Source organism: Sinocyclocheilus grahami, unplaced genomic scaffold (genome assembly GCF_001515645.1).
Source record: "Sinocyclocheilus grahami isolate Dianchi unplaced genomic scaffold, SAMN03320097.WGS_v1.1 scaffold411.1, whole genome shotgun sequence".
In the NCBI taxonomy this organism is placed as follows: domain Eukaryota; kingdom Metazoa; phylum Chordata; class Actinopteri; order Cypriniformes; family Cyprinidae; genus Sinocyclocheilus; species Sinocyclocheilus grahami.
In genome coordinates this window covers 190,506-216,414 of record NW_015505590.1, presented here as the reverse complement: position 1 = coordinate 216,414, position 25,909 = coordinate 190,506, and the positions used below count along the sequence as shown (strand labels likewise).

The 25,909-nt window shown below is 39.3% G+C and overlaps 1 protein-coding gene across 1 annotated transcript; it reads right to left on the bottom strand.

Annotated features, from left to right (window-relative positions):
- Positions 1–1,025: 1,025 nt before the first annotated feature.
- On the bottom strand, positions 1,026–21,474 carry canx (calnexin). Its single transcript, XM_016232463.1, has 13 exons — positions 21,391–21,474; positions 13,459–13,653; positions 12,860–12,933; positions 12,457–12,515; positions 11,979–12,120; positions 11,590–11,671; positions 9,716–9,908; positions 9,358–9,548; positions 6,843–7,064; positions 4,702–4,821; positions 4,483–4,621; positions 4,203–4,291; positions 1,026–1,784 (listed from the first exon to the last, which is right to left on the bottom strand). Exons 2-13 carry the CDS (start codon positions 13,648–13,650, stop codon positions 1,725–1,727), a joined length of 1,563 nt encoding a protein of 520 aa, XP_016087949.1. The 5' UTR covers positions 13,651–13,653; positions 21,391–21,474; the 3' UTR covers positions 1,026–1,724.
- Positions 21,475–25,909: the final 4,435 nt, after the last annotated feature.

Sequence of the window (25,909 nt, the reverse complement as noted above, 5' to 3'; positions counted from 1 at the left end):
GATAACACCCAGAAAGATAGTGACGGACCTGACTCGGCCGAGTTTTAGATCACCACATTTGTCACTTTTGATTTCTGCATGGCTTTTAAAACAACAAGTGATGTTTAGTGCGTGACGTCTGTTCCCCTCAAGTTCACAAGGTGTCAAAGCAGAGAAACTACAGTGTAGTTAATCACCCTTTGTCTTCATTTTGAACGGTTTATCACCATTTTATTATTTCATGCCAAACAAACTCCTTTGTAGTGACTTAAGCGTCCAAATATCTTTCTAGGTCCACTTTTACAGTATATTAAGCATGCAAATATCATACCTTTATTTTTAATAAGTGTCTGACATCACGTGAGCCTTATTTCACAACACATGTCTGACTGGGGAAGCACACCTGTCAAGACTTTTGGGACTTGAAAAAACTGATGAGCAGGTACAGTGGCGCAATGAAAAAACAAAGTTATTAAAACACTTTTTATTCAACATCACATTTTTATAATCATTATCTAAATCAGAAGACAATTTTTGATTTATTTTTCATATACAGTTGAAGTTCTCAGAATGAGACTGACACTCAAGACACGGAATCATTGACCAGCGTGATTGTGTGTGTGTGTCCTCAATACACTATTATACTCACTATTATACTTAATACTCAGATAGGCCTGAACCCTGTCACCAATGGCAAAAAAATATATAATAAATAAAAGTTTTTCTTATAGTTGATCTCTTATGATAACCCATAACAGGGTGAATTTCACATAAAAACTCCTGGTAATATGTCACCTCAATCAAGCTAAATAAAATATCACATTACGCATAAAGGAGAATGACCTTTATTTTTAGGCCATTAGTATTATTTGCATTCACACTTAATGATAGTTAAGCACATTCCCCCTCCAGAAATGTTACTTTTCATTTGTAATTCACATTTCCCAAAGATTAAACAAAACAAATACTATGATAACACAGAAAAAAAAATATTAGCAAATCTTGAGTCCTACAAGTAAGGCAGTACACTAGAACCTATGAATCTACCTGGCATTCTCCCTGGACACCTTACTGAGCACGTGCACCACATCTGGCTGCGTTAAGGTCACGGTTTGGCCTTTTAATGGACGCCACGACAAAATGATGAACCTCATGGAATAGAAAATAATGAAAACATCTCATTTATACGTTAAAACCTAGTGTATATCCAGTTGGCCGGTTTTCTAGTTTATAATGAATATATCCCATCAATCGCCTATGGCTTCTTGAGTAATTCTAGAACAAAGGAATAAAGCTGTTGGCCTGTAAACCTTACAATACCAAGTGTGCCATACTGTGGTCATGTGTTAGGCTTCAGGAACACTGTCTGGAAGTGTGTGTGTGTGTGTGTGTTTGCGTGACAGCTGAAAGTAGGAACGGGATCTTTACGTGATCGTCGGATGCACAGTTCAGGAATGGTAACAAAGATTGTGTTTCATTTTTAGTTACGGAGAAACTTTCTACGCTATTTGAGCGTCGTCATCACTGTGGTAACCATCGACATCCTCAAGGCCGCTTGAGGAGGCGTTCGTTTGGCTGCTGGTCGAGTGGCAGACCGCACTGTTTCGCTCTGACCGTCATCACGGCGGCAGGGATGGAGAAGAAGAGCGGGGAAGGAGGGGACGTGGGAGTGAGGGGAGGAAAGATGGAGCAGGACCGCGAGCGGGAGGAGAGGGATGTTGGGATATATAGATTCAGGAAGTCCATTAGTCCTTTCTCGGTTTCCTGTTTCTGGGAGACCTTCTCAGAATGTCGTCCTCTGATTTCTACACAAGAGAAAATTACTTTGTCAAAAAATAGTGAACAAATGTTTTTTATTTTATTTGATATATTTGGAAACAATTTGCAATGCATTTCTCAATCAATCACCTGTAAAGCCCTACTTGGATGGTATTTATTTCTTATCATGGGGTTAGTCTACAAAAATCAAATTTGCAAGGCAAATTTCAAACTGTGATAAAATCTTGTGCATTCAGATGATGTTTTATTCACCGTGGAGGAGCGAGTTTATAATCCTACAAACCTTGGACATGCACTGCTCACGTGGTCAGTCACATGTTCAACATTTATTTAAATGTATTATTTAATAACAGGAAATCTGATACACTATGGTTTAAATGGTTTTCGGTCTTGCATTTGAAATGTCCAAGTAATGCATGTAAATTTTTTTAAATGTGGAAATCATCAGAAATAAGTTAACACACCCTAACACAACCTTATTTACATAAGGCAAACATTTGACCAGAATACTTGGTTGACAATAAGTGTGACCATGTGTGCAATAAAGTAATAAGAAGCCGTGGTTTACAGTGAATTTATAACAGCTAAGGGGCATTGTTAGGCACGACATGAAGCCGAGTGCCTAAAACCCCCTTAGCTGTTATAAATTCACTGTAAACCACGGCTTCACAGGGCTTATTGCTTTTATAAAACGGTTATTCCATATGGTTTCACAAAATAAAACAGAGAAAATATAGTGTAATGATATTAATAAAAACAGTATTCTTCCGCCAAACAATGTAGTTCCTCAGAAACCGTTGTGGTTCCAACAAAGTGATTGCCGAGCAACACACAGAAGTAAACAAAGGTGTGTGTTTGTAGAGTAATTTACAACAGCTTCGAACGTGGCTCAGCCAATCAGAATCAAGGACCGGAACTCTCCGTTTTATAAAACATTTTTACGTTTACATTTAGCAGACGCTTTTATCCAAAGTGACTTACAAATGAGGACAATAAAAGCAGTCAAAACTAACAAAAGAGCAACAAACAAAAAACAAAATGCAGCGGCATTTTGGATTAATTGTAGAGGCTTGATAGAAGTGGCTGGAAGACCTGCCAAGAGAGCATTGCAATAGTCCAGCCTGGACAGAACAAGAGCTTGAACAAGGAGTTGTGTTGCATGTTCTGAAAGAAAGGACCTGATCTTCCTAATGTTGTATAAAGCAAATCTGCAGGACCGGGCAGTTTTAGCAATGTGGTCTGAGAAATTCAGCTTATCATCAATCACAACTCCAAGGTTTCTAGCTGTTTTTGAAGGAGTTATGGTTGATGAGCCTAACTGGATGGTGAAATTTTGATAAAGTGATGGGTTTGTTGAGACCACAAGCAGTTCTGTCTTAGCCAGGTTAGACATGCTGAGATGCGAGCAGTTATCGTTGAATCATCAGGATGGAATGAGAGGTAGAGTAGAGTGTCATCAGCATAGCAGTGATATGAAAAGACATGTTTCTGAATGACAGAACCTAGTGATGCCATGTAGACAGAGAGAGCCTGTTTAAATGTTGAGGGAAAAACACCAGTGTGAAGGGATGTGTTAACGATGTGAGTGAGTGCAGGTACAACGGCAGGAGAAATGGCTTGAAGGAGATGAGATGGAATAGGATCAAGCGGACAAGTAGTAGGATGATTGGAAAGGATTGTATTGCTTACTTGCTGCCATAATAACGGCCAATTTAAATGGCCTGTTTAATTGATTTTGTTCCATTTTCATCTTAACAGCTCCCAGTCACCGTAGTGGAACAGTCACTTCAGATCATTCTTGTAAACAGATTCCAGCATCTCAGTAATAAAAGTGTCCATGTTTAAAATGCAACGCAACAGTTACTGTACAGTTCTTGGCATTGGTCAAAAAAGACTTACAAACAACTTTTAGATTGATCAGATCTTGTAATCTCATAAACGTGGATTTGGACAGCAATTAATTTACCACACAACCTCTTGTTTGCAATTAAAAAAAAAAAAAAACCCAGTAGGTAATTTGTCCAAACATTTTGACATGGGCAATGGGAGAAGAAGAAAAAAAAAAAAGACTAGCCACTGTATAAATGTTTACAACAACTTATTCTCCCTATGAGAAACAATTATTGTTCGATCAGAAATTAGAGAGAAAATAAAGAAAACCTTGGAAAAACCGCATTATCCAAAACAAACAAAATCAGGATCTCTATTCAGATAACATCAATCTAGGAAAATTAAATGGCTTTAAACACACCTAACTCACCCTAGTTTACATGAACACATAAAATGCTGCTGAAGACTTTTATGTGATGACGACAAACTGATTTACTAAAATAAACCTGATCTTCCAAATCCACACCCAGGTGCCTACTAAAAGACAACATTTGCTTATAAAGTCTCAAAATGTAACATTTCCTATGTGTTTCTAGTAGCATAAGATGCACTACCTCATTGGATGTACTGTCGTCTTTGTTGTCGTTCTCTGCGGCCTCCTCTGCTTCTCCTGTGGAGTCCTCTTCTTCACTCTTCTTTGCTTCTGGGGGAACAACAACACAGAATTATAGAAAACGGCTCAACCATCATAAGGTCCAAACCCAAGTCCCTGAAAGAGAGGAGAGTGTAAACAGAACTAGAACTAAAAACTCTTCCAAGCAAAGAACGCAACTTGTGTGACTGGTCGCATTTGACTGTAAGAAAGATTTAACAAAAGTTGTTTATCTTTCAGACCTGATTCCTCTTCCTTGGCTTCCTCAAAGTCTTCCTTGGCTTCCTCTTCCTCTTCCTCTTCCTCGGCTTCCTCCTTCACATCTGGCTGTGGCGCGTCTGTCTTCTTGTACTCAGCAGCAGATGTGGACGCTGAGCTCTTCTGTAAGGCACAGGATGACATTTATTCTACAGATCCAGCCATACATTAAGGTCAAGCTTCTTTAAATGACACACACTTACCTTTCCGGTGCAGCAGAAGACAATGATGAGCACCAGAGGCAGAGCCACAGTCAAGACGTAGACGATCCAGAGCCAGGGTCTCTCTTCAGCAGCTGTTATCATCTGATTCACCAGACTGGGCTGTAAACACACACACACACTTAATTTACTAACACACGAGTACAAGTGTCTAATACAGACAATCTATTGTGGGGTGTGCACACCAAAAGCTAACTTTATTATTTGTGCGAGTAGATCACAAATCTAAAAGTCAATAGCTATGTTTGCATCACCCTGTTTTTATGCACATTTTGAAGTATCGCATAAGAAACGAGTGATGGAAACGGCAAATTTAGAATAAAAATCCCTTAATTCGCAAAAAAGTTTTTACGCTTGCTTGAGGTGGTTTTTGACTTGTGCGCAAATTTATTCGGTTAATGCGAATAAAAGGAGATGGAAACGCATTTGCCGAGTAAATTCCTCCAGGCGCAACAAAAAAGTAATGTGACTGCGCTATGGGACGGTGGACCAATCTTGTTCCTCAGCATCGGAAATGTTATGGTTATTTTGATTTTGAAATGTCTGAGCAAAGTCTGTCATCAACGTATTTCTGTATAACTGCCTTGTCGTTACACGGCCGCGCTCCCAAACAGCAGCATCCACCACCGAAAGCAATGACCGCATTTATTTAGTTTCGTCTGCTCGCTCTGAGGCGCAAGTAATTTATTATATAGGCCTATAAAAAATATCATATTCAGGGGTTTCTCCTCATTTTCATAGTGATATATATATAGCCTTAGCGCCAGCAACAGTCTTTGACTCGTTGGATGGAAACGGTGTTTATTCGCAAATGTTTTGTGTGATTTCAATTTTAAATAAAAAAAAAAGTTAAATTTGCAACTTTGGATGGAAACCCGGGTAATGCAAAGTTCTGAACAGACGTGAATTCGGACCGGGCAACACAAATGATGCGAATTCGGTGCGAACACCAAGCCAATCAGCGAAGAGCTCATTGACATGCCCAGTTTGACATGTTGTTGATGTTGTTGTTGATGAGCATTAAGACACTTCTCATCGCGCAATGTTTTTTATTCGCACAAGTGATGTGAAAAACATCCTGCGAGTAATCTAGAGCGATTAGCACGATGCTAATAATTGCATCGCTTTTGTTGTGCACATACCATAAGATTTATTTTTTGCCACTATTAATAAAAGTAGAAATCAGGAAATCATATTACCCAAACGTTTCGGCTTCCATTTATAATATTTGATATGCTTTATATGTGTGCACTGATCAATGTTTATATGCGAATAAAAGCCAAATTAAATCTTTCGTGAACGTGAACTAAAGTCTTATGGGTCTGGAATGAGATGAGGGTGAGTAAATGACGACACCATCATTGGGTGAACTATCCCTCCTTTAAGTTAACCATTGAGGGTTGCGCTGTAAACACTTCAAACCAAGTACGCATCCTTTGGCCATGTGGTAAAGAGTTCAGCCAAAGTCACACTGAGGCACAGGCTTCTGTCCTGACTGACTGTCTTTGATTGTGGTCGGTTTAATCAGCCATCATGACTTTGTCACAGCAACATCAAAGCATGAATCCATTTAGACAAAAACCCACAGGCTTCTGCTAGGTCCTTTAGCCAGGGACAGAGCTGGCCCTCGAGTTTAACATGCAAGGCATGCCTGGAATCCACCTTTGGGGCAAAAGGCATTTGCACAGTAGGAATTCTCATGAAAGCCCACCAAAAAACAGCTAATCCCAGAGTGCACGGCGCTCAGCAGTGCCTCCCAGCACACCGACAGAACCAGAGACATTCCCCTGGGATCCAAAACCTGCCTCAGAGAGAGACCCCACACAAGAGAAACCAAACCGAGCCCTGCTATATATACGCGATACATCCTGTAGGGCTCTATGATTTCTTCAACGGGAAAAACAGATGGAATCGCGGAATGCAGTAATAAAAATGAAATTTTCTGCAAAACACAGAATGTCATGGAATTTGGCAAATGTTTAATGAATAAACCAAAAGTAGGGCTGTACAATTAATCAAATTGCATTACGGTCTAGTGTCTTGTGAATATTAAAGCGCAAAAAAAAATTATGAAGTCTGTGTGTCTCTGTGTGAAGACGTGTCACAGTTTCATCTTTTCACACCTCTGCGGCTCCCTCAGCTGCTTTCTTCAGACCCCAGCCATCAGCCGCCCATCGCTCTGCCACATTACGATCAGAGGTAATGAAGAAGTTGTCAAAGAAGATATCAGAAGACATGGACCAGAGCTCCAGACCGACGGCGCTGATTGGAGTCATACGGAACGGGTGCAGGTCCTCAAAGAAGTCTGGGTTAGGGATCTTCCTGGGCTTCCACACTCCCTGGCAAATAAACAATTAGACGTTTACATTTCCAGTAGAAAACACCAGGCTCAGTACTCAGAGTTGGGGCTTTATTTAAATCAATACTCAAAGCTCTAGGGCTGTCAAAATGGCTAAAAAACTAAATTCGAATTTCGTACTTAAATATGATCAAAATTATATTCGAATTTAAAATGCATAATTTCAGTTAGGGTGAAGAAAAGCTTTTGGCTTCTCTCCTGAGGCCACAAGAGGGCGCATTGAGCAAAATATTACTAATGCACGTTTATTCAAAGCATAAGCTAACATGACTATCTGTGAAACAAGTGCATAATGTTTAAAATAATGTTTATAAACCAATTATAATCAAGTTGCTTAAACAACTATAAACAAAACAGTATCATGCATCTAAGCATAGTTTAATACAAAGCGCCGAAAGACAATCACACAGAGTACTCTTTAATTTAAAAGCATGAGATGCAGTGGGATGGGGAAAAAAGTCTAGAGATATGTTTTTTTTCAAAGTTGAACTTGCATGCATTTTACATGACTTTCTAAACATGTGGCTCTATTGTGCGAGACGCGAGTGCAATGGTGATAGATGTCCCTCTAGAAAGTGCGCGAAATATGTGTTCTGTGTGAACATCTTGGTTTCAGTTTTGACATAAACAAGATCTTCTCCGCATTGATGTTCTCTTTTTCTGCAATATTTTTAATGAACAACGCAGCAGTGGCTTCAACTGGATAGACTAACAAAAACATTACAATGCAACGACACTTACATCATCATCGCATCTCGTGCGCCACTGATTTAACGCACACCTAAAATTCGAATGTGGATTTTTATTTTAAATTCGACGAATATTCGAAATTTAATTTTTTTTAACAGCCCTATCTATAAAGCTCACGGACTCTGAAACCACCTTTAATAATAGGGATGCACAACTTTGGGGAAAATTGGTTTTCTTGATAAAAACTGATATTTAAAAGTGATAAAATGCGATTAAAAAAATCCAGGTTTGCTGTGCTTGTCTGCATCGCATCTCGTGCGCCACTGATTTAACGCACACCTAAAATTCGAATGTGGATTTTTATTTTAAATTCGACGAATATTCGAAATTAAAAAAATTTTTAACAGCCCTATCTATAAAGCTCACGGACTCTGAAACCACCTTTAATAATAGGGATGCACAACTTTGGGGAAAATTGGTTTTCTTGATAAAAACTGATATTTAAAAGTGATAAAATGCGATTTAAAAAATCCAGGTTTGCTGTGCTTGTCTGCAGGGCTGCACAATTTGCAAAATGTTCGTGATTACGTATCAACATGACTATAAAATAATATTATATAATATATTAGTATTATTACCCAATACAAATAAAAATGATAAGATATATTACTATTGTAATATTTAACTATAAGAGAGCATTTAAGAAAAATACAATAATACATTTTTCATTATATAATGTTAATAAACAGAATTAACTGCAACCCAAGCTGCTCTGAGACACTGCAGAGACCAGCGGATAATGAGCTGCTCGCATGCAAAGGCCCATTCACACCAAGAATAATAAATACAACGATAATTATATTAGCCTTTACACCAGAGGATGATAACATTTATTAATCATCATCACCACTTTAATGAGATAAAGTGCATTTTTAAATTATGTGCACTTATAATCTTAGTATAGTATTTTCCAGCAAAAACAGTAATAATAGATATAAATGGCTTAATAGATATAATGGCGAACTTAATTTTAGCCCTCTGATTTGAAGTGAGACTTCAAAGTAAACGCCCACTGTTATGATTGGCTAAAATCTTTGCATATGAAATGTGCACTACATGTGGACCCCGTGATGCCTTTGATCCCCAGTGTAACACACATAAGATATTCACTGTCCAAAATACCCACACTTGCTGTCTTGGCTACTTGAGAGCGCACGACAGGAAGTGAGTGTAATATCATTTAGTAGAAAAACAAAGTGTTGCACTTTTTATTGGTGCAAAGATGGTTAGTGGTGATATTTATTTTGTACAACATTTGCTACTGCTTTTTATCACTTAATTAGAAGCACCACAAATTAAATTGCGTCATGTTATAGGGACAAGCATTCAGAAGTTGATTTTAAAATGCTAAGTATTTAAAAAATAAATAAAGCTATGTAAACACTAAGTGTGTCCCATCAGGTAATGAAAAGTTCTACACACTAGTGGTCCTCATCCACACTTGAGCCAAATACAGGAAATACGTCATATAAGTAGTCAAGTGATCAAGAGTGGGTATTTGGACAAGGCAAAAGACTCTCTCCGCCTCACCAGTCCTCAGGTTTGACAGCATCTGGATCCTGGATCTTGGGTCTCTCATCCCAGTCCTCTGGTTTGTGGTCATCGGGGTCCTCGATCTCGGCCGGGGGGTTGATGGGGGGAGTCATATCATTCAAGAGACTGCCGCTGTTCACCACCGCCTGGTCGATCAAGATCTCAAAACTGTTATCCGGGTTCAGCACTGCAGGAAAACACATTGACACACATGAGAAATTCTGTCCAACTTTCATTTGTGATTGGTCTGTCCAGATTGATGCAAAAAACAGCAGACAGGCTAAACAAACATGTAAATTTACTCTCTGACAGTAGGTGGCGCTTTTGGAAGCAGGACGAGATGTGTGTTGTTACCCAGTGTGTAGAGGTGAGTCTTCTTGTCGGTGTAGTATGAGCGGAGGTCAGCGTCAGGCTTCTTAGCATGCTTCTCCTCAAACTCGCCGGTTTTTGGGTTCTTGTGTCTAAAGATGAAGTGCAGTTTGTAATCCTCACCACACTTATCAGGCCCATACATGATGGTATACGGCGTCTTATCCACAAACTCCTCCTGTAAGGACAGACAGGGAAGAGGGAGGTGAGGACACAATCAATTCTTACGCATTAAGTTTTGTGTCCAGCTCATATGCTATCAATAAACTATATAAATAAATACACAGCCATACAGGCATTGTATCGGTCACCCTGATTCTAGATATATCAGAACAGGTCAGCACTAATTAAATACAGGCGTAAAACGGTCCAAAATGTTTTGTGATTGGATCACTGAGCCCATACATGGTGGTAGTCAGAAATGCATGTGACCACATCACATGTAAGGGTGTGCGATTATTATTTTTGCAAAAACCATTCAAAACAGAGAGCACACATTCATTACGTGAAGTCTAGACAAGTGGGCATTTAGAGTGTGTTCTTTTCACTGCATGATTCAGTCTAATAAAATGCATTTAGAATAATCACAAAATCCCCAAAGATATGGGGACAGAAAATGTATACATTTATATCATTTCATATAGTTAATCAACATCACACAAACAGTGCTGTTTCCCCCCCCCCCCAAAAAAAATTACCATGATTACAAATGTAATATTGATTTTTTACAAGAGTTCAAAAAACAAGAAGTTAATTAATTAAGAGACTTACGTTTTAGACACCATATTGCCAGTTTTTGCTCTATTTTGACAACAACAATAATTCCAAACACAGTCACAGCGCTGTTTTGCGTCTCTGAGGAACATGACATGGTGTTTCGTTCCTGAATGAATCAGCCGTTTAAATGATTCGGTTCAATCACAATGACTCACTTTTTAACAGTGACTTGCTGCCACCTACTGGCGGTTTTAATTTCACATTTAAAAAGTTTATTTTTATCATTTAGATAATTTCATATAACAGTATTCAACTTTTATGATAAATATATCAAAACATTATGCATTTGTAATTGCAGGTTAAAATGCAGTCATTGTTCTGCACTAAAAAGTAATGGGCAAATACATCTAAATGTGTATCCTCTGCATTGCAAAGATTAATTTTATTGATACCGATTTCATTTGCTTGGTAACAGTGCAGATGTTTTATTCTAATTCACTGATTAAATGTAAGAATAATTTTTTTTTAAATTGGAGATAAATGTAGGAATTTGACTTAAAAGATAATGCACACTTTTAGAAAAATGGCTTTATAAAAGGTAAAGATACCCATAAAAGGTACAACTCAATTTAAACTTATTAGAAAAGATTAATTTCTATCAGTGTGAACTGACCACCACAGAATATGAAGAATATCAAAAACTTTAGGAGTCAGCTGTCCACAGTAGTCCTTAAGATATCAGCACAATAACACACTCAGCAAAATATCATTTAATTATCGTTATCGATAAAATACCAGAAAATATTGAGTTATTATTTTTTGTCAATATCGCACACCCCTAATCACATGTCTAATGGATCCGTCCTAAATGCGCCCTGGACTGCAGAGTAACACTCATTTACTGTGATCATTCTGGGATGTGTAGTACAAATGCACACCAAAACTTCCCAGCATTGTACCACATCACACAGATTACATGAATAACTGGTAACACTTTACAACAAGAAACATGGCCAGAAGTCACTTCTTCACATTATAGCAAACTGACAGTCTAGGTTAGTTTCCAAATTTAAAAATTTTCAGGGCAGGTATAACAGAAACTTATCCTATCAACTGCACAATGAATACATAGACCATCTTACCAAGTCAAGATCAGGGGTTTGAGACAGCAGTTTAACATAAGCGCCGCCACAGTCAATGCCAGTCTGGAAGTTCACCTCATACCTGAGGAAACATGGCACAGCATTAGTATTATTTTTATATTTCAAGGCTTTGACATTGGTGCATTTGGATTATTTGAGTGCATGGTTTCATTATCGTCTTGAGTTGAGCTTTACATTAAAAATGTTATTTTCAGGCAATGTCAATGTACTATAATACTTGAAAACACAAAGCAAATACGTCAAAATAAGTACTTTGACATGAGATCGCTGGCAATTTCCAACTCCCATTTCATAAAAGTTTAACTACAATATTGTCATCTGGACAGGCCAGAGTAAAATGCATACCAAGAGCAGACATGTATACTCACTGGACGATGAGAGGTTTGGTGTCAAAGGTGAAAGGTCGCAGTAGGAGAGCAGATATGGCGTGATGCTTAGCTTTAGATTTCAACACCAGCCCTTTATCACCCGGGAGTTTAGTGTCCTTCATCTCCTCAACCTCCCATTTACCTACACACAAAACATCACACCACTACCTCAAGATCACCACACACACGCTCAGTTCATGTGTTGTCTGCAAACTACTTTTATATAAAATGTCCTCAAGTTTCGAGTTTTTGGGGTAATTCAAACAAAGTTCAAACTATTTAAATAAAAACATCTTTAAAAAGTCAGAAACAACACATACCATAGTCTGGAACATTGTTCTGTGATTTTAGGTCTTCTTAATTGTTTTTATGCTAAACAAATCATTCAGGTATCCACACCTTTTCTGACTACTCAAATGAATAATTAGACATAACAGACTTCAGATGAGCAGAAAATGAAATAGCATATAAAACTTACCATCATACTTTGCAATTTCCTCATCGATGCCATCTTTCTTGGCCTGGGATAAAACCCATCTAGACAGGAAACAAAAAAAAACATTTATGACAAATATCTTCAAATGATACACACTACTGTTCAAAAGTTTGATTTCTGAATGATCAGGTGACACTGAAGACTTAAGTAATGATGCTGAAAATTCAGCTTTGATCACAGGAATAAATGACATTTTAAAATATATTTAAACAAAAAATGTATTTATTGTAATAAAATTTCACAATGCCACTGTTTTTACTGAATTTTTTTTTAAAGATTGTAAGAGACTCAAAAACACCTTTAAAAATTGAACAGACATCATTGTATTTGCGACAGACATTTTCAATATATGCTCTCTCTGTTGTGAGGATAACAGACATCTTACCCATGAAGTGTTTCTTTATCAAATGACTCGGCAAAGTAGTGCTCTCCCATCGGCTCTGGAGCTTTATATGTCACCTTCAATAAAGACGTTTGGGGAAGATGTTAACCTAGTTGCACCTGCATAATACTGTTTTATATTTAACAACATTTAGGCTTATGTTACAGGGAAGAAATAGAGTCATATGGGTTTGGAATGATATGAGAGAGAGTAAATCTGGACGGAATTAAATTTTTATGTGAACTGGCCCTTTAAGTGACATGATTAATCATTGGCTGATCAAATACCTCAAACAAACACAGACCACCACTGCTTTGGCTAAATATCAATGATAACTTCCCAACAAGCATCAAAGTCTCATTGTTCTCGAGAAATGTAAGTCAAGGGTCACTGATGTGGAGGCTATTTTGAGCTGAATGTATGGCACTGAGGCATAATGAGCTGTTTTAGGTCACCACCAACCTCTGCCCCTGATCAACACACAAGTGACAATTCAGCAGAATGAACAGAGAGCTACACGTTTAAGCAGAAGGATCCTGGAGTGCTGTCTAGGTAAACCACATTTCTCAGTCAGCCGCAGTCTGAGCAGGTAACGCTCTTACCGTGGGCACTGGCGGGGAAGTGGGGGCTTGCTGTTCCTCTTCCTCAACATCTTCCTCTTGCATGTCATCGATGGCATCTTCCACGTTCATCTCCATGTCATCGGCCTCCTCCTGTGCCCTCACATGACCCATGAGGCCCAGACACAGACTCAGAGAGAGCAGCGCCACACATAACCGCATCTTCAGCTCCATAGTCTACAGACACAAGCGGGGATGAATTAGACATGGGTCAGGACTCTGATTAGTTGGTTTATGATGTTGGCTGTGAGTTTTCTTAAAGGGATAGTTCACGCAAAAATAAACTCTGTCATCATTAACTCACACTCAACAATTGATGGTCCAGCTGACTTTCATAGTATGGGCATACACTGTGGAAGTCAATGGGACCAACAACTGTTTGGTTATCCACATTCTTCAAAATATCTTCTTTTGTGTTCAACAGAAGAAAGAAATTTGAACGACGGGAGGGTGAGTAAATGTTGACAATTTTCATTTTTGGGTAAATTATGCCTTTAAAACATGAAGTTTTCTTTAAGATCGATAGTTTTTGAGACAATATATCAACTAGTAGAAGTCTGAAAATGTGTAGTTTTACACATCCTCAAACAAACAAACAATTTTCTGGAAAACCGTCCAATATTTTCATCAAGACCTACTTAAACAGAAAACATTCTCGCAGCTCTTCCAGTGTAACATCTCAGTATGATCATGCTGGTGTAACATCTACACTAGACACCGTCACTACTATTAGATTGAACAAATGAAACAGTTCATCGTATGTTTATCTGTGTGTGTTAGGGGTCAATGACTGGACGTTGTCCTTAAAGGCTGACTTATACTTCTGTGTCAGACCTACGCCACTTCTTTTGTGTTCAACAGAAGAAAGAAATTTGAACGACAGGAGGGTGAGTAAATGTTGACAATTTTCATTTTTGGGTAAATTATGCCTTTAAAACATGAAGTTTTCTTTAAGATCGATAGTTTTTGAGACAATATATCAACTAGTAGAAGTCTGAAAATGTGTAGTTTTACACATCCTCAAACAAACAAACAATTTTCTGGAAAACCGTCCAATATTTTCATCAAGACCTACTTAAACAGAAAACATTCTCGCAGCTCTTCCAGTGTAACATCTCAGTATGATCATGCTGGTGTAACATCTACACTAGACACCGTCACTACTATTAGATTGAACAAATGAAACAGTTCATCATATGTTTATCTGTGTGTGTTAGGGGTCAATGACTGGACGTTGTCCTTAAAGGCTGACTTATACTTCTGTGTCAGACCTACGCCATATACGCCGTAGGCTACGCGTCAGTTTTCATTTATACTTCTGCGTCGTTGTCCGCGTCAACGTGCAGTACACATGCAAACCGCTAGTCTGCAGTGTCCACGGGCATGTTGCTGGTGTAACCCGCAGTACCACGGCAAAAGCCGAAGAAGCAGCGGCTCGTCGGAGAAGCATTATAGCCGTGAAGGCAGCAAATAAATATCAGGTAAAGTGCCTTTTATGAGCTCCTTGTGAGTTTGCAGGTGGTACACTAATACGCTTCTAATATTCAAATCCGTTAAAGGATTTTTAGGCTGCATTAATTAGGTCAACTGGAACCGGGAACACTTCTCATAACAGCCGATGTACTTGCTACATTGTTAGAAGAATGGCATCTACGCTAATATTAGTCTGTTTCTCTCTTATTCCGTCTGGCCAGAGGAGAACTGGCCCCCCGACTGAGCCTGGTTTCTCCCAAGGTTTTTTCTCCATTCTGTCACCGATGGAGTTTTGGTTCCTTGCCGCTGTCGCCTCTGGCTTGCTTAGTTGGGGACACTTCATTTCCAGCGATATCGTCGACTTGATTGCACAGACACTATTTAATCTGAACTGAGCTGGATGATGACATCACTGAATTCAATGATGAACTGTCTTTAACTGAAAAATTATCATTTTGCATTATTGACACACTATTTTCCTAATTAATGCTGTACAGTTGCTTTGACATAATCTGTATTGTTAAAAGCGCTATATAAATAAAGGTGACTTGACATAGGAAAAACTAATTTTTGGGCCCCCTTTCCTATTAATATAATAGATCTAATATTACCACCCAAGCAAACAAAAATATTTCTTAATCAGTGGAAACAGTTACAGAGTTTATCGCAATAAGCGCTTGCGTTCAGTCAATAAAAACCGAATGTAGTTCTTAATTTGTTTGAGAACTGAGAAAGACCGTTCCATATAGGCGCGGCGTGTCCACGCCGCATCGTGATAAAAACATTTCAACTTTTCAGAATGCCGCAAGCACACCGCGGGTCATGTGACAAGAACCAACCAATCAGCTTCATGCTTTCCCGTAACAACATTGAAAGCTCAGCCAAGATGAAGGAACAGCTGATGATAGCTGTACAGGGATAGACATTTTAAAATAAATTTAGTAGCAGAGCTACTGCAAGTGATTTTTAGTACTGCAGAGAGAGATTAAGCACGTGTGAATACCTGCCTCTATGCATCTCTCAGCAGCAGAGTCTATTAATAGCGAACCTTTAAGTTAAACTCCTTCATGAACCTCGCTACTGAGAAATGGCATGTAGCTTTTCAGCTGCGAAACTATTTTACTGATAAATTCGCGGTGCAGCGCTGACAAGAAGTTTCTGTTCACGTCTCCGTGTGTGTGCGCGAGTGCGTGTCTGCACTGTGTGCGCGTGAGACTGGGAGAAAGAAAGCCTGATTTCCGTAGCCTACATAAAAAAGGTGGAAGACATGGAAATATTTTGTCATTTTTTACCCTATTGTTTGTTATATTTATTTGCTCAATGTCTTCAGGGGTTTTGGTTCTCTTACTGTTGTAGATAGCCCAAAGTATAACAAAAATATTATCTCTCTCTTCATTGTGTTTGGGCCCCCCTGGACGAGCGAACATAGGCACGTGCCTAGAATGCCTGTGTGTAAATCCGGCCCTGTTAGACGGCAATTGTAAGTTATTACAAACACTCGATGGTGGTTTAAAATTAGTTTTGAGTAAAAGCGGAATATAAATCTTATTTATTGTCATGCATCATGATGGTACAGTTTGCATGAATGGTCACATAACACGCGCTTTCGGTCGTGTAACGTTAGTATGAACAGACATCTGCATATGATCTGAACTCCACACAGCTCCCGCGCTACTCTCCATTGGAAATGAATGTCTGTCGTTTGTCGGAGATAGTGGAAAGCCGGCTTGAAACGCAGTGGAAACGCCAGTATGACGAGGAAAGTTTTAATTTAAAAACAAACGCACCAGTGTAAATGTAGCCTTACATCTAAGGGGGCTGGGCGCATTCACACTAAATCCTCACGTGTGCGCCACATCTCTGAGTGTAACCGGTGTTAACTAGTAGGTGTATTCGACTTGACGCGGACCGACTGTGCAGACCGATCGGTGTATTACAGTACCACGAGAGCTAAAGAGAGCAGATTGCTCCGTGTGCTTTCGAATCGCTCTCGCGGATGTCAAACACTGATTGATCTGGGCCACACCTCTTCTAGTCGAACACACCGGCTAGTGCTGCAGGCTTATTGGCTCACTGACGCTAATGAGATTAACCCCTTAGGTATCGAAATTTGGTACCGAACGACGAGACGTTTTTCGATACTCGATGGTATCGAGGCAATTCGGTCGGTGCCTTAAACGTATCAAACTCAATACCCAGCCCTATGTATCGGCGATCTCACAGGGTGACGATAGAACGATATGACAACTGAACATATCACCCAACACTACTGCGCAGCGCTGGCAGACGGGTGCAGAGGCTGATGTAAACAGTGGCCTGTAGCTGCAGACGGCAGTGGACATGTTGCCATCTCAGGGTCCCCATGACTCCGATCGCTCAGCGATGGCAGAAAGGCAGAGTTCTGCAGCATCAGCCCCTTTTCTTTAATAAGATTTACCCCAATGCGATTACACACAAACACCTATATCCACATGTGCAAACACACACTCCTCTAAAAGAACCAGTATTTTACCATCAAACCTGTTTTGTGGTGGATAAAACCAAGCATTTGCCTTCTATATTCACCATAAGCATCATTTCAACTTAAGTATCATTTGGAGTGAGTTAACAGAAGCAAATATAAATACTCACTTGACCACCTCAATTTCACTCCATTACAAGACCCACAAGCCCTTGCTTGCTTTCTTCAGCGTAAGCGCGTGATTACTGTCATTCGCTTCAAGAGCAGAGCTTTACAGCGCTGTCAGATCATTCCTCAGTGGTATCAATAAACACTGCAAAAAACCTTAAATGGGCAACACAGTCATGTTTGAACACACGCAGACGGTGTACCCCACAGACTGCTGTGCTAATGAGCTTAACACACTCAGGATTAGTGCGACTGAAGCAGCGGTGCCAACAGCGTCTGATAACAACACATCACCATGGCAGCCAAAACAAAACAAAACCACTTTCACTGGAGTACACACAAACTACAAGACATGACCAACCTCACAAACAAACCACATAAACTTGGGCTGCACACGGTTTGAGGATAATAATGGAATTGTGATTTTTGTGATTAAAAAATAAAAATAAAAAATTATTCCCTTACGAAAATTAACTATGGTTTTACTCACACGCAGACGGTGTACCCCACAGACTGCTGTGCTAATGAGCTTAACACACTCAGGATTAGTGCGACTGAAGCAGCGGTGCCAACAGCGTCTGATAACAACACATCACCATGGCAGCCAAAACAAAACAAAACCACTTTCACTGGAGTACACACAAACTACAAGACATGACCAACCTCACAAACAAACCACATAAACTTGGGCTGCACACGGTTTGAGGATAATAATGGAATTGTGATTTTTGTGATTAAAAAAAAAAAAAAAAAAATTATTCCCTTACGAAAATTAACTATGGTTTTACTACAAAAAAAACATGGGTACTATACTTAAACCATTGTAACCATAGTAGCATTGTTGGTACATTGAGTCTTAAGACTGCACAATAGTAGTATATTCCTGTCACAGTTTCTTCACGTTAAACCAAACCTTTATTTTGACGGGTTGCCGTGAAGAACTTGCAGCTGCTGTGTATCTGATACAATGGTAGTTTTCTCAAATTAAACGGTAAAATGCTAATGAAGTGACTCTTTATGTCGCCATATAGGCTAGTGAGACAGCAGAAGCTGAAAACACATCTCTGCGTCAACCGCCATTCACTCATTGCGGAAGTTATGGCGCCTTATGTGTGATGTCAAATGCTTCCGCAGATATGTAGTAATACTATAGCATTTTACTGAGCATTGCAAATCAAGCATACTGCTTTGTTCTTGGTTCTTGTCAACAGTATCTCCGCCATGATAAGCACTGGATGAATGACAGGCTTTCCGTTGTAACATCACACGAGGTAAATAAGAGTGACATCTAGTGGAGAAGACTAATGATAAGATTCATGTTGAACAGATTTTGTGTTAAATGTTTGCTGAAATCAATACCGGAAAAAATTGATTCGCGGCTTTTGAGAATTGATATCGAATCAACGCAATTAAAAACCACGGTTAATCGAAAATCTTTTTTTTTTGCCCAGCCCTAAATCAGACCATATAGGCCTCTCATACCCACCTGAACCAGGGTGGTTAAAAAAGCCTAACTTTTACTTTCCACTGCAATATTTACCAATTTGTTACCATCTAAATTAATATGTCCAATAATTCTACATTAACAAACAGTTAACCACTGACAATAGATTAAAAAAAAAAAACTGTTGCTCATATATGAACATATCAAATAAATTTCACAAATACTGATGTTTAGATAAATATGACCAAGACAAGATTAATTAGCTACAGCAGTGGTTCCCAATCCTGGTCCTGGAGAACCCCCAACACTGCACATTTTAGATGTCTCCCTATTCAAATCACACCTGATTCAACTCTTCAGCTCATTAGTGAAGACTCCAAGACCTCAAATGTGAGCGTCAGATAAGAGAGACACCAAACACGTGCAGTGTTGGGGGTTCTCCAGGACCAGGATTGGGAACCACTGAGCTACAGCATAAGCATTCAGTAAATGTGGTTAGATTAGATTTATTCGTCTACGGTCAAGAAGACATTTAAAGGTGAAGAGGACATGGCATTGTACCCCATCTAATAGTGTTATATCAGACATCTGCCACCCTGCTCTTGAGATATCTGCCATAAATCACCCAGATCAACCACTACTGAGCAGTTCTAAACTAGAAACACAAACAAATCAACATAGTACTGCACTGAGATCAGAGTCAGACCAACTCAAGCAAAGATTGAGAGTACAGAAAAAATATAAGAGCACGTGTTATCAAATCTCACTGAACTGAGAGAGAAATTCACTTGAGGCTGATCTTTAGGAGCAGGACACTAGAGTTGAGGATCCCTGAGGCTACACAGGGTGCAACGTGTTTGTGTGTGTTTGTATTGTAGTGGGGTTGGGGGCCACAGGATACACTCCTGACCCATCTGTTGCTCAGTGAACCAATGATCATCTGTGGGGGTAGAGCGATTACAGACAACACACACAACACCAGCACTCCATCATCAGCACTATTAAAGCTAATCAGCATCTGAGCTAAACCAACGCAAGACATCAGAAAAATTAAATAGAGCATTTAGCAGAGACCCACCGACTCATGCAACACTTGCTAACGATTGCTGAAGATCACAGATAAAAAAAAATACAAATCAGGGGAACACTAGGATTATTGGTGAGGTTGTGAAAAGAAAAAACAGGTTAATCAATACTAATAGTAAAACTCACTGTTTCCCTTCTTGAAAGACTGAAACACTGTTTTAGCAACAGCGTGCTTTCAGACCAACATGTTATTTGAACGGATCAATGTCAAATGCAGTTCTCTTTCAAAAAAGACACTAGAAATGGAAACTACTAGAATTAGTTGTTATTAATTTGACGCCATTCATTTTCTTTTTTTAATCCTCAATTTTGAAGGTCCCAGATTTTTGGACTGAGACTAACTAAATGACCATTATTTTCACTCGATATTTACTCAAAATTCACATTAGTTCAAAGAATAATATTGTGTGTGAGTGAGTGAGTGTGTGTGCAAGTGATTTAGAAGCATTAAAAGCACAAGTGGGAACTAACACTTCTCTTAATCGTCCAAGCAGACAGAGTTATCGGCCAATATCAGCCCATTAATTAGACTGAAAGACATCACTACAGAACAGACTGATTATTTCTACGAAGGATCATTAGAAGGGGTCTAGCGGTTCCTGTTTGAACACAGCAGATTCATTAGTGCTGACTCCATCCTGCCCCCTATAAAACAAACAACTGGGACTGAAAGAGGAAGGCATTCAACACTGCAGTGCTAACGGACAGTGAGCTGCTTCAAATCCAGTTTGAGCAGAGATCTGCTCTGCTGATTAAATACGACTGATCCATTGGAGCCGCCACAGCAGCCGCTGATGAAGCCCACAGATGTATATTGGTGAATAACGCTCATGAAAAATTTATTAAACCTTACGTGTGTGTATATAATCATTTTAATGTGCAGCGGTCAAAGTAAATCAGTCGCCGCACGTTTGACTAACTTCATTCATTAATGAATTAATTGGCAAATCTCTCAGCAGCTCGACATTAGATAAGACCACACGAACCGCACTTCAGGTTTCACCTCAACCCGTCGACAAGAAAACCCCACGATCGATAAGGTGAAGCAGGTTTCTGTGATGAGTTTTGATTACACGGCTGATTTTATTGACATGACACCTGTATCAGTTAGCTTAGCACAAGCAGCTAACTGACCAACTACGCACATATTCTCAGTTTAACACTCGAGCTGAACCATATAATCCTGCTCTCTTACAATAACACATCGGCAAAAAATACTGCACATGAACTGCAAGGCACACAGGTGTAGTAAAGCTGATATTTGCAGGTTTAGTGTACTCACCCGTGCTCACTGATCCAGCGACTCCAGCGCGTCACGTGTGGCTGTGGACGAAGAATCCAGAAACAGAGGCTCCGCCTTCCACGCGCATCCGATTGGCTACTGTACTCGGCGTAGACACGCCTCTTAGACGTTGCGAGATGGTGATTGGGCAGATTTGACGTCTGTCATGGACTGAGGTCTCCGCCTCCGACCTGCACCTCGTGGACACCGCTGATTGGCCGTCGAGGACAGGGAAAAAGACGCTTATTGGACACATCACAGTGGAAGTGAAAGAAGAAGGATACTTGGGAAACGGTCAAATAGCTTTTTATGTAGCAACAATTTGTCCACATGCCAAATTTATTTGAGTCATTTTAAAATTTGACGAAAATTGTTGTCATGCAGGCTTCCGTCTAAATGTTTGAAAATAATAGCATTAGATTTGTAGAATAATACTGTTTTGGTGGTGTCTAATAACAAGCTACCTTAGGTTTAGTACAAAATCACCATAAAAACAAACATAACGACACATTTGGTTAAATTTAGAAGCATTATGAATTGTGACACAAGGTAATGTTGTAGTAGGCTACACATATATACTATATAACGTATAATAACAGACATTACCCTAGCATTAACCTCAAAGGCAAACAATGTTTTCTTCGTTTGTTAAAGCCACGGTTCACCCAAAAATGAAAATTCAGAAGAATATTGGTAATCAAAGAGTTTTGGTGTCATACAGTGAGTAAATGATGTAGAAACTTCATCCCTTTAAGGGTGCTTGTGTGGCAGCACACACCGTATGTTTCCATCTGTTCTCCTTCAAGCTGATTTGCCCATTTAATTGAAATGTAAGTTTCACATCCTTTATTGTGTGAATTTGTGACTAGATTCTTTATTGCTGGTTATTGTCATGCGAGTGAAACTAAATTCCAGGATTTAGTGATTAGGGCACACCCTAGAAGTCTCTGATCTTGTTTGTTTTTCAGATGTGCATCATCTCATTTACATTAACTGACAAGGACTGGTTGACTCGTTAACCTTCTTACTATAAAACTGGCTTATAAAGACACCCCCAAGGGGTCTTCATGACCTCATAAATAATGCTGAAGATTGACGTATTTATTCACTGGATAGAACTGAATTTTATAAAAACATGGCAAAAATTGTCATGAGAAATTGGGTGGGTAAAGTCAAAGGCACTTGTTATAAATATATATGTGACCCTGGACCACAAAACCAGTCATAAGGGTCAATTTTTCGAAATTGAGATGTGTACGTCATCTGAAAGCTAAATAAATAAGCTTTCCATCAATGTATGGTTTGTTAGGATCGGACAATATTTGGCCGAGATACAGCTATTTGAAAATCTGGAATCTGAGGGTGCAAAAAAAAAAAATCAATATATTGAGAAAATCACCTTTAAAGTTGTCCAAATGAAGTTCTTAGCAATGCATATTACTAATCAAAAATTAAGTTTTGGTATATTTACGGTAGGAAATGTACAAAATATCTTCATGGAACATGATCTTTACTTAATATCCTAATGATTTTTGGCATAAAAGAAAAATCAATCATTTTGACCCATACAATGTTTTTTTGGCTATTTCTACAAATATCCCCCAGCGACTTAAAAGGATAGTTCACCCAAAAATTAAAATTTGATGTTTATCTGCTTAGCCCCAGGGCATCCAAGATGTATGTGACTTTGTTTCTTCAGTTGAACATATTTGATGATTTTTAACTCCAGCCGTTGCAGTCTATCAGTCGTATAATGCATGGCAATGGTAACAAAATCTATGAGAGTAAAAAAAAACATGCACAGACAAATCCAGATTAAACCCTGCAGCTCGTGACGACACATTGATGTCCTAAGACACGAATCGATCGCTTTGTGTGAGTATTTATATAATTTTTTACCTCTAATACACTATGTCCAACTGTCTTTGGGCGCGCGCACGGCATCCGGTGCGTGAGGTGTGTACGCGCTCTGGCGTAGTTTACGCAAGCGCCGGAAGTGATCTCTTGCACATATACGTCACTCATTGTTTACACAGTGCACAAACATTGTAGGTACGACGGCTAATCAAAATGGTACTTACTTGCGCTTATCCGGATTGTTCAAACTGACTTGCAACTAAAAGATTACTTTCTCTCGCGCGAACTCATTCGGGAGTGGTGACTTTCCACGTATTCCCAACTTCTGAGCCTGCTCGCCTGAAGTTATGGTTGATTGCTCTTCGGCTGGATATCAACACACCCATTAACGTAAACTACGCCAGAGCGCGTACACACCTCACGCACCGGATGCCGTGCGCGCGCCCAAAGACAGTTGGACAGAGTGGTGTATTAGAGGTAAAACATGATATAAATACTGTTCGGTTTCTGGCACAAACCGATCGTTTCGTGTCTTAGGACATCAATGTGTCGTCACGAGCCGCAGGGTTTAATTTGGATTTGTCTGTGCATGTTTTTTTTACTCTCATAGATTTTGTTACCATTGCCATGCATTATACGACTGATAGACTGCAACGGTTGGAGTTAAAAATCATCAAATGTGTTCTACTGAAGAAACAAAGTCACCTACATCTTGGATGCCCTGGGGGTAAGCAGATAAACATCAAATTTTCATTTTTGGGTGAACTATCCCTTTAAGACTGCTTTTGTGGTCCAGGGTCACATATATTCTTAGAAATACAAAGCTGCCAGAAAAGTGGAACATAGTGGAATTATATATCTTTTGATTTTTGGATTTATAATCATGCTCACAACTTTGAAGATAGTATAAAAACAATACTTTGCAACCACGTCTGCATAACAATATATAAACAAGTCAAGTTTGGACTTTGTCTTTATTCAAACTGTTTGACAGGAGCATTACATTTTCATTCGAGTTCATTTGGGCTAATCAAGAGAAAACAATGAAGGGATAGTGAAAGTTGATGGCGCTGTATTTCTCCTCGACCTGTGCGGGGGAAGTGACTCTCCTCTAAAACAACATCAGCGTTGTTGTAGGCCAGATGGTGTTATCTTACTGCACAACCCTTCTCTTTTTCTTTCTTTGAAGATTACTTGGCTCTAGTTTAAGATCTTGTCAAATATGCTGATCGCTCAGTTTAGCTATAACCATCAGTGTTGTATTATGATACCGAAATCATTGGTGAATCATTTTAAGGCATGAAAAAAATATTAGAACCCTTGACAAATTTGTGTAACATCTGATAAATATGAATTATTTCTATCATCAGAGAGCAAACCGAGCATCTAAATACCAGTGCACTGCTTCACACCGAGCTATACAGATTTCAAGCCACAGTTGTACATGTCTCTGGCAGGTTTTTGGTCTATGATCTGATTCTGTTCACTCTACTGGCTCTATTGTAAAATGCGGCCACGTCAGCACGCTACTGTGTCACGTTAAGGCAGGAAGAGGAAAAACAACATAGCAAGAAATAATATGTGTTACTGGAAAGCAAAAAATGCTAATAAAAAAATGTAAAAAAAAATTCAGAAGGTGAATTTCCCTTCCTTGTTTATCGTGATTGATTTCATTTTAATGATATCAAGAAAAGTCCAGCGATTTCAGTTTTTAGAAGAAACAGTTTTGCAGCATACTCTAGTTACAATAAACGTTACTCTTTCATTATAACGCATCTTTTGGACTGACTTTGGAAACACACGCTAGGCCTGTGCACGAACCAACACATATCTAGCACGGCCATATGACTGTGTGTACTCTTAATGTATCATAATAAATACAATAAATACACACCATTTGGAGTAGCCTAAACAGAATCATTTGTCAACTAATTAACAACACAAACTGAACTTTGAAAATCGAATCTCGAGTAGGAAATTAAAAAGAGTCTTCCGTTCCAAAAGCAGCATTTGTTGAATGTCAAAGTGCATCGTGAAACGGGCGAGAGACCGCTCAGGAAGCCCTTGACAACAGACCAGTGTAATTACAGAAACTCAACCATGGGCATATATACATATAAATACAGTTTACAAAATACAGCATCATCAGTCGTCTGCCAGCTACTGGGCACATCTGACAGCTCCAGCTGTATGTCCTTGAGGGAGCGCTCGCCTGGCGTCCTCTACCCTGCCAGAACAGCTCTTAGCCAGCAGTTGGCGCTAAAGAAACTCGTGTGAAGAGCTCATGTGGAGGTGCTGAGCAAACTCCATCCTGCACCAGAGACCCGGTGAAGTCACGAGGTGTTGTTGAACACCAGTCACTCCGCTTTCTTGATAAAAATCTGTCGAGAGAAAAGGCAGAACCGACAAGAAGGTTCTCAACTGTAATGATCTGCTTGCAAATGACATGACAAAAACTATTCTATACAGTTCTGTGCAATTTCTATCTTTTGCTGCAGTGTGTCAGCATTTCCAAACATTAATTTTGCCATTAACTGTAATAATCCAGGGAGATTTTTGTATGCACAAGGAGTCTGACGAGATCTCACCGTCATGCAGTCTGTCTGGAATGACATGAAGAATCAGAAAAAAACAGAGACAGACTAAATCTAGAAGAACTGTG